General features: G+C 36.2%; 1 protein-coding gene across 1 annotated transcript; it reads left to right on the plus strand.

Moving 5' to 3' along the window:
* The first annotated feature begins 2,321 nt into the window (after positions 1–2,321).
* LOC140864893 (UDP-N-acetylmuramoyl-L-alanyl-D-glutamate--2,6-diaminopimelate ligase MurE homolog, chloroplastic) lies at positions 2,322–7,469 on the plus strand. Its single transcript, XM_073269302.1, has 6 exons — positions 2,322–4,186; positions 5,403–5,519; positions 6,095–6,270; positions 6,507–6,652; positions 6,836–7,029; positions 7,208–7,469. Exons 1-5 carry the CDS (start codon positions 2,353–2,355, stop codon positions 6,852–6,854), a joined length of 2,292 nt encoding a protein of 763 aa, XP_073125403.1. The 5' UTR covers positions 2,322–2,352; the 3' UTR covers positions 6,855–7,029; positions 7,208–7,469.
* Positions 7,470–10,293: the final 2,824 nt, after the last annotated feature.

Raw genomic sequence — 10,293 nt, forward strand, 5'->3', positions numbered from 1 at the left:
CAAAAGAGAGAAATTGAAGAAAAAATGGGAAAAATATTGAGAAAGGAACAAAAAGTACTAATAAATTTACATTAACAAAGTTAAATAACAAATATTATAAATGAAAAGGGTATAATTACATACATTACTCTTGTGAAATCATGAGATTGTTGAAAACTTCTTCAACTATTAATCTCTTGTCATTTCAAATTTTAAGTACACATACCCTTAAAAACACATACGAACATGGACGGATCTACATATGGGCTGTGCTGGGAGGAAATATCTACTTTGATAGTAGTCAAAATGGTTACTATCAATGGTCTGTACAAAGTCGAAAAGATGTTATCATGATGCTAGATTATTTTAAATCAAGTACTTTCCGAAGTCATAAATCACGACGATTCTTCCTTATTGAAGAATATTACAGTCTTTACGATCTCAAAGCATTTAAACCTTACAGTATTCACCATAAAGCATGGCTAGCTATGAGCTAATGATGACTATTGAAGGCCGGGCCAAGGCAAGGAATGCGAGAACAAGGGAAGTCCTGCTTTGACTGTATTCAAAAAGCAAGCTCAGATTCCTCTCATAACCATGAGTGGGATTTTCTTCTAGAAAGAATGTGTGGTAAGTAAAAGAAACAGTTATTCTTTAGCTTTTTTAAGCTATTTCAGCCTATGGCACCTGAGCATCGGCATGACGTTCTCATATGATCCTGTGATTGGCTATAGCACAACTATTTTTTTGTGTTATATATATATATATATAATTTCAAAATAATTAATAGTGTACTAAATTTGAAATCTTGTATGCTTGTTTTTTTTAAAAAAATTCTATAAAATCCAGCTTATGACTTCGGCCTCTCAAGTCTCAAATACATATACAAACGAAATATCTTTTTTGTTTGAGATTAATTTTTAAAATTATAATAGTTGTGTGATATGAATATATTAAGAAGTGATATTTTTCATGATTTGAGAGAAAAATATATTACTTGAATAATGAAATTATTCGTTGTTGCATCAAAATAAATTATAGTGGTTGGAAAAAAATGAAAATTTTGAGTTTTATTTATTTTTGTATAACTCTAAATTCATGAAATTTTCAGATGAGTTTCACAATATATTATGTTTTTTTAATAATAATATATAATTTATTACTTTAAGTTCAAATCCACCCTAACTCTAATTCATAAATTCGTCATTGCGTACGGACAATGGATTGTATGCTAGAAATTTGAAAACATAGGGACTTATATCACGATTTCACAGGAGTAGTGTATACTATTATCCCAAAAATATTATAAACAAATTTTAATATCATTTTATATACTAAATTAGTTAGTATGAGATGCTCAAGTTTAATAATACAGTAAGACACCGTTTCAAGTTACACGTTATTAATCTATTGATAATTCAATTATCTTATCCGATCTCAAGTTTACTTAATTTTATTATTTATCAATTTACTAATTATTTATTTTAAATCAATCAAATCATTAATTATTTACCGTACGTTAATCAAATTATTGAATTTAAATTACAATTTCACCTTTAATAAATAATGTTATTCATATTTGATCAATTAGTTCAAGGACAAAATGCTAATTTATCATCTTATTTAAAATTTAATCAACCAAAGCGAACAAAATATTATTTATTTAACTATCACTATTTATTTATTTAGTATATGAATTATAAATGAAAAAAATATTGGGTTACTTGCATACATCAACATTATGAAATCTCGAGATCAAGAACTTCTTATAAAAAAAGAATTATCTATTAACTCATAGTGTTCTCAAATCTTGAGCGCATACATTCCAAGTTTTTAAATTTTGAGCATTATCTTCTGTTTATTCGTGTTTTCAGATGTGTTTGTGCTCAAAATTTGAATTTTTTTTTTAATAATTTCACATGATAATATCTACAACTATCCCAAAAAATTATTAAATGCCCATTTGGCCGTGTGAGTTCAGAAACAAATGTCGCATTCAATTCGTTAAAATAAAATAAAGCATACAATAAACTACTATGCTACTATTGAAAACAAATTTTATATTCTAATCATAAAAAAAATAAATTTTGTATGATTAAAAAAATCAATAAAAGCCGATGACAAATAGCTTATTTGACATTGAGGTCTCCGGTTTGTGAGCAATTGGAACAATCTTATTCTTCAACTCAAAAAAAAAATTATAAAAAACGAATAATCTTTTTTTTAGAAAAATTTTCAAAAAATATAATTCTTAAAGAAAATATATATTTTGAATACGACGTCGTTGGGTCGCTGTATCCCTCTCTTCGCAACAGTAGTCAGTAATAAAGTAGCAACACCGTTTATCCAGTCGTCTGCCTTTCTACTAAAACCATGGCGCTTGGATTCCTCTCTCTACGGCCCTTCCCGCCACCGCGGCCACCGCTCTCCTTCTCTCCGAAACTCAAATCCAACACCGTTAACCACCGCATTCTCCTTCTGAAGCCACCCATTCCCTCCGCAATCGGCCCTGATGGCAAATACTACCCCACCTCAGCTGACGATGACCCACCTGAAGCTTCTGAGGACTCCATGCACGGCGTCAACAAGTTTCAGCAAATCCAACGCCAGGCGGCCCGTGCTCGCAAGGTTCAAGAAGAAGAGTACAAAAAAGATCAGCCCATTTTCCTCAAAGCCCTCGAGGAGACGGAGGATAATCCCGCTTCTCTTAACAATGATGATTCTGGGGATGATCTTTTTGGGGAGATTGATAAGGCTATTACGTTGAAACGCCAAGAATTTATCAAGAAGGGGTTGATTAAGCCAGCCCCCAAGAAAGAGCCGGTGCCCGAACTTGAGAGTGTGGATGAGTTGGAGCCGGAGGAAGTTGTTGATTTGGAGGAAATTAGTGAGCTTCAAGGGTTGGCCGAGGTTTCTGATGATGAAAGCGTGGATGAAGATGAGGAAAGTTTGGATTTTGAGGTGGGCAATGGTGAGGTTTCGAGCAATTTATCTTCATTTGATATTGATTTGGATGATTTTGGAAAGACCAAGACTAGGATTGTTGAGCCTAAGTTTAAGATCAGCTTAGCTGAGCTGTTGGATGATAGTAAAGTTGTTCCTATATTGGTGTCTGGTGATTTGGAGGTCAAAATCAGTGGGATTTCTCATGATTCTCGCCTTGTTGAGAGTGGAGATTTGTTTGTGTGTCGTGTTGGGAAGAAAACAGACGGGCACCTGTATCTATCGGAAGCAGATAAGAGAGGTGCTGTTGCAGTTGTGGCAAGTAAGGAGATGGATATAGGGGATACTTTGGGATGTAGGGCACTGGTAATGGTGGAGGATACGGATGCTGTATTGGCTACTTTAGCATCTTCCTTTTTCAGGTATCCTTCAAAGAGCATGTACGTCATTGGGATCACTGGGACAAATGGGAAGACAACAACTTCCCATTTGATTAAAGGGATGTACGAGGCAATGGGATTGAGGACAGGAATGTTGAGTACAGTGGCGAATTATGTTCATGGAGACAACAAGCTGGAGTCAACCAAGGCGACTATGGATTCAGTTTTGATCCAGAGGTTGATAGGAAAAATGCTGCACAATGGGACAGAGGCACTGGTCATGGAGGCTTCTTCTCATGAACTGGCCCTGGGACGGTGTGATGAGGTTGACTTTGACATTGCAGTTTTCACTAACTTGACAAGGGACCATTTGGATTTTCATGGGACGGTTGCGGAGTACAGAGATGCCATGGCCAAACTTTTTTCGAGGATGGTTGATCCAGAACGCCATCGCAAGATAGTAAATATAGATGATCCAAATGCAACTTTCTTTATCTCACAAGGGAATCCTGAGGTACCGGTTGTGACCTTTGCAATGGAGAATAAGAATGCTGATGTACATCCTCTAAAGTTTGAATTGTCTTTGTTTGAGACCCAAGTTCTAGTCAATACACCTCAAGGTATATTGGAAATTTCGTCAGGGCTACTTGGAAGGCATAATATTTACAGCATGCTTGCAGCAGTTGCTGTTGGGATTGCAGTTGGGGCTCCTTTGGAGGATATTGTACGAGGGATTGAAGAGGTTGATGCGGTGCCGGGCAGGTGTGAGTTGATAGATGAGGAACAGGCTTTTGGAGTGGTTGTAGACCATGCACAAACTCCTGGTGCTTTGTCTAGACTTCTTGATCATGTTAGAGAACTTTCCCCCAGGAGAATTATAACCGGTATGGACTCATAACCTTTGACTCTCTAAATCTGTCTCTCGGTTGGAATGCATCCAAGTTTGTTGTTTCTCAATAGTCTGGAAGTGTTTGTGGTCGACATCATTTCTTTCTTCAAACTAGTACATACTTTCAATAGACAGTTTTGACCTGGTGCTACTTAGTTTAGAAAGTTGAGTAAACTAAACAGCAAATGAATATTTTATGTTTTATGGTGATACAAATGAAGGTCGAGGCTGAGGATTTGAAGAATTGGGCCAAGACAAGAAATAATGAAATATAGAGAAGTGGAATCAGGTCAAAGCCTCCTATATCAAAAAAGGAGAAAGGATAGGCTTTATGCATGTAGTGGAGAGAATAAAAAAAGTTTGTTATTTTTTGGCATTGAGCTTATGAGTGATGGTAGTTACTGGTTAACACTTCTAGGGAGAGAATAGAAAGATATTATTTATGGATATTCTTGCCCTAGGGGCTTGGGGGCAATATCCTTATTTTGTTCTTAGTGTGAAAGTTTGGTTCTGTGATGATATCAGAAGGAAAGTAAAATGCATTCAATGTCAATTAAGTTGATCCTGTGGTTTAGACTTACAAGAACTATAGGATATTGGCATTGATATTCATTTAGATTGGAGTCAGTTGGAGTTTAAAGATTATGCTTCGTGAGTTCCTTTTCTATTTAAGGAACCACTGAACTCTAGAATCAACCTCAACATTGATTTTTTCTTTTTGTCAAAATTCAGCACTGGTACAACATAATGCCACGGATGCTGAATTTTGTCGTAGAATTCGTGTTCTCTCCAAATCTTACCGAGTTATTAAAATAATTAAACATCGAAAGCTTTCAAGTGCCGACTGATCGATTGCAATTTGCAATTTCTCTTGGTTTGCACATAACTCTTGGATTCCAATTTGATTGGAGCTTTCCATTTAAAACACGATTTGCTAACAATTCTATTCATGTTGTTTGGAACATTTATGTTAGAATGTGGTCTCATAGGCTCTTTTGAAACATGAAAGTGAATCCTCAATATTGTTGATTTTATTACCGTGATTTCTGCTTATTCTTCTTTTGGACCATTTTTGTATTAGTATGTGAGCTCATATTCTATTTTAAAACATGAAAGCAAATCCTCAATCATTGCCGATTTTTTAACAGCAATTTCTATGGAGTCTTCTTATCTTCTTTTCTCTGACCCAGTCTTTATTATGGTTTCTCAAGTTTTTGGTTGTCCTGGCGAAACCGACAGAGGGAAAAGGCCGATGATGACAAAGATCGCAACAGATAAAAGTGATATCACCATTTTGACATCAGACAATCCAAAAAATGAAGACCCTTGTAAGTGCATCTATGATATATTCATCTACTGGCTCCAAGATCTAGCTTACAACCTTTATTTTCTCATTCTGTGGTACTTTTCTGTTGAAGTTTCCCTTTGACTTACTCTGTGCAAGAACGCATGTCTGTTCACAAACTGAAATGCGTCTTAAATAATTTGTTCAAAATTTTGTACAAAAGATGAATTTATTTAGGACAATACATTCATTATAGGACATCTCCTTTTGTGTAGCACCATCCTAGGGGAAAAAGTAAAATAAATATGTACAACATTGTGGACAATAGGTTAATTCCACATATTTAAACAGGAACTTATTTCTTCATTTAAAATGTCGAGTGTTTGGCATCGCTCATTGCTTTAAGTGACTATTATCCATTAGTTGATGTAAGTTACGTGACAACTTTAGATAAAAATTATCCTCCCTTGTTCATTCGGAAGATTCTCACTCCCAACTTACTCAATAGATTATGAGAGCAGAATTTTTTGTAGCCAGTCAACTGATAAATATAGTGTTTTTGTCACATCTCTTTTACTGTTTGTTTTATTCGCAATAACTGGTTTCATTTCATATCAGTGGACATCTTGGATGACATGCTGGCCGGTGTAGGATGGACAATGCAAGATTACCTGAAATATGGAGAAAATGATTATTATCCACCTCTTCCCAATGGCCATAGACTGTTTCTACATGATATTAGACTCGTAGCTGTACGATGTGCTATTGCAATGGGTGAGGAAGGCGATATGGTGGTATGTTTAAATGCCTTTACGTGCGTTCCACTTACTGTTTCGCATTTAAGGTGCATATTCTTTTCTGAAAAGAAAATATAAGCCTGATATGCATCTCATAAATTGAAATCCTTGGAAAACTTATGGCAGAGAGATTACATCCTCTTGATTAATTTGGAAAGTTTAGCTATATTACTATTGAATTAGGAATGCTCATTCTTGCCAATCCTACATTTATAATGATTTTTCGTGCGCAGGTGGTTGCTGGTAAAGGCCATGAAACCTATCAGATACAAGGTGAAAAGAAGGACTTCTTTGATGATCGAGAGGAATGCCGGGAGGCATTGCAGTATGTTGACGAGCTTCACCGAGCTGGAATTGATACAAGTGAATTCCCGTGGAGGTATGTTGTGTACATCAAATGCTGCCTGCACATCTTATAGGACGAATGTGTTTCACTTCCAACCATAAATCAAGAAGAAACAAAAATGGAGTAGATTATAACGATGGAAACATGCGATTTGGAATAGTGTCAATATGAGAGATCAGGTGCTGAATGCGTATTACTGTGTGTCTGCTGTCACAGGTTACCTGAGAGCCATTAGTTGTCTATTCCTCGATATGTTGAATTGTCCGGACCAGACGATGATAGAGAGCCAGTATGACAGACGAGCACGAAACCAATGCGCTTCCAGAAAAAAACCACGTCTGCCAGAACAGCCTTGTTTTGTGAAAATTTGAGCAAAACCGCAATGTAAAAAGGGACGTTTTCACTTTCAGGTATGCAATAGATATCACTATCGTATTTTTTTGAATTCCCTTGTGTACTTTCTAAGCTTCGGTTCTTTTTTCTCTTTTTATTTTTCTGCCATCGAAACATTTGAGATTGTGCATATACTATCATGTCTTGCAGCACACTAGAAAATGTAGGCTTATACCTTTCTATCTATTTTTGCAGATGTGCGTTGCGGTACCTTGTATCTTGCTCAGCCTCAGACCGGGAGTTACCAAATTTTCGCGGGAATGTCAAATGTGTCATTTATGTATAATTATTGGTGGTTGTCCATCAGCTAAGCATTTTCAGAAATTTTGTGTTCTAATGATGTTTTGGAGGGCTATAGATCAAAAGATAGAGCAAAATGTAAATGGTGCATAATTTTCTCTTTGGAAGTCGTCTTTCTAGTTTCAAAGTCTGAGTTTCAATATCCCTCATCTTCACTACGTGCTCTTGCGCATCTCTCGTTGTAGCAAATGTGAAGTTGTGTATTACAAAACAACAAAAAAGATGAAGAAAGAAGATCTTCATTATATCTGGAAAAACTGATTTGTACAATGACAGAAAAGCTATTTATATCAACACAATCCAATCAGCTAACTTGTTGACTAACTACTTGCTGACTAAGTTAAGCCTTATACACATAGGCATTAATTCTAAGATTCCCCCTCAAGAGGTGAGTGTATATTATGCACTCCCATCTTGGTCAAAAGAGATCGAAAGCGAAATGGTAACAAGGGCTTAGTGAATAAATCAGCAAGTTGTAACTCTGAGGACACATGCAGTAGTTTGATGACCCCGGCTTGCACTTGTTCTTGCATAATATGACAATCAATATCAATGTGTTTGGTTCGTTCATGAAAAATAGGATTAGAACCAATGTGTATGGCAGCTTGACTATAAAAAAATAAGACTGCCGGTGTATTGCTTTGCACACCAAAATCCTTGAGCAAAGAATGAATCCACATTACTTCACAAGTAGGCGCAGCCATAGATCTGTACTCTGCTTCTGCAGATGACCTGGAAACTGTTTGTTGTTTCTTGGACCTCCAAGAAATCATGGATTCTCCAAGGAAAACACAAAAACCAGTAACCGATCGTCGTGTATCTAAACATGCTCCCCAATCGGCATCAGAGAAAAAATGGAGCTTAAGATAAGATTTGCTCCTATACAAAAGACCCTGACCAACAGTACCTTTTATATATCGCAGAACATTTAAGGCAGCTTCCATGTGGACAGACCGAGGTTGTGAAACAAATTGGCTCAATGTGTTCACCACATAAGTCAGATCGGGACGGGTAATGGCAAGATATAACAAACGACCAATCAATCTTCTATAGGCAAAAGAATCAGGAAGCAAATCTCCTGCATCATGAGTAAGCTTTGTGTTAACGTTCATTGGAGTAGATCTTGGTTTGCACCCTAATAATTCTGCATCAGTAAGCAATTTCAATGCATAATTCCGTTGACATATAGATATACCACTTGCAGACCTTGCAACCTCAATTCCCAGAAAGTACTTTAGCTCTCCCAAATCCTTCAAACAAAACTTGTCATTAAGAAACATTTTTAAATCCTTTGCTGCTGAGGCATTGTTGGTAGCAATTACTATGTCATCGACATAGACTAAAATAGCAACAAACACAGAGCCTCGTGTCCTTAGAAACAGAGAATTATCAGCATGTGACTGAATAAAACCAATGCTCAATAATATTGTAGAAAATTTGGCAAACCATTGTCGAGACGCTTGCTTTAAACCATAGATGGACTTATGGAGTTTACATACTGCATTTGGTGGCAAAATCTCCCCCTGTTGAGAATATCCTGGAGGAAGAGACATATAGACTTCCTCGGATAAGTCTCCTTGAAGAAACGCATTGTTAACATCAAGTTGTAACAAAAACCATCCCTTTGAAGCAGCCATAGCAAGTAAGATTTTAACTGTGACTAACTTGGCGACTGGAGAAAAAGTTTCGATATAATCAATGCCCGCTTGTTGAGTATATCCTTTAGCAACTAAACGAGCTTTGTAGCGTTGCAAAGAACCATCAGCAGAGAATTTGGTTTTATAAACCCATCGACAACAAACAACAGATTTGCCTAAAGGTAAATAAACAATGGACCAAGTACCATTGAGTTCTAAAGCCTTAAGTTCCTCAGTCATAGCATGTCTCCATTCCGGAAAAGCAACAGCTTGAGAATAGTGTTCTGGTTCAATGATGGAAGAAATAGAATGGACATAAGCACGATAAGAAGAGGACAACTTGGTAGAAGAAAGATATGAGGTTAAAGGATGAATATAGACGAGGGAAGAGGAGATGTAACAGTATAACAATGATCGTCTTTTAAATGATGAGGAGCAGTGACAAGACGCCGAGAATGAGTACAAGGAGGCTGTGTGTTGGAGTGAGAAGGCAAAACAGAAGGAGAAATATGAGTGGGTAAGAGTGTATCAGAAAAGAAATCCATGGATGAAGAAGAAGAAGAAGACATCTGCTGATAAGGAAAAGAATCTTCATGAAAGATCACATCCCTTGAAATAAAGATTTCATTTGTTTCGAAATTCAGTAACTTGAAACCTTTATAACCAGGGGATAACCTATGAAAACAGATTTAATGGATCGAGGAGAAAATTTGTTTCGAGAAGATGGAAAAGTGGATGCATAACAAAAACAACCAAATACTCTGAGATGTGAATAGGAAGGACATTTGTGATATATCAGTTGAAAAGGAGATTTGTGTTCAAGAATACATGAGGGTGTGCGATTAATCAAATAAACCGCTGTGAGAACACAATCTCCCCAATAAACAAGAGGTATATTGGATTGAAAAAGAAGAGCTCGAGAAACATTAAGAATATGTTGATGTTTTCTCTCCACTACTGAATTTTGTTGAGGTCTTTCAACAGAAGAATAAAAATGAAAAATACCCTTTTGTTGAAAGAAATCAGTAAAGGAGAGTTCTGGTGCATTGTCACTTCGGACACCCTTAATTTTAGCTCCAAATTGAGTATGCACCATTTGATAAAAAATGGGAAAAAGTTGTTGCACATCAGATTTAGCTTTCATCATATAAATCCAGGTATATCGAGAATGATCATGAGCTATGGTAAGAAAATATTTATAACCCTCAACTGTTATAGGACTAAAAGGACCCCAAATGTCAATGTGTATGAGCTGAAACGTAGTTTGACAAACATTATTCTGTGATATAAAAGGTAAACGTTTCTGCTTTGACAAATGACAAATGGAACAATGTGTATCAACAT

The sequence above is a fragment of the Henckelia pumila genome, chromosome 4, assembly GCF_033568475.1.
Source record: "Henckelia pumila isolate YLH828 chromosome 4, ASM3356847v2, whole genome shotgun sequence".
Lineage (NCBI taxonomy): Eukaryota > Viridiplantae > Streptophyta > Magnoliopsida > Lamiales > Gesneriaceae > Henckelia > Henckelia pumila.

Coding starts and splice junctions, on each gene's coding strand:
- LOC140864893 (XM_073269302.1), top strand. CDS start 2,353: ATGGCGCTTGGATTCCTCTCTCTACGGCCCTTCCCGCCACCGCGGCCA. Junction 4,187..5,402: donor CCCCAGGAGAATTATAACCG/GTATGGACTCAT, acceptor TGGTTTCTCAAG/TTTTTGGTTGTCCTGGCGAA. Junction 6,271..6,506: donor GTGAGGAAGGCGATATGGTG/GTATGTTTAAAT, acceptor TTTCGTGCGCAG/GTGGTTGCTGGTAAAGGCCA.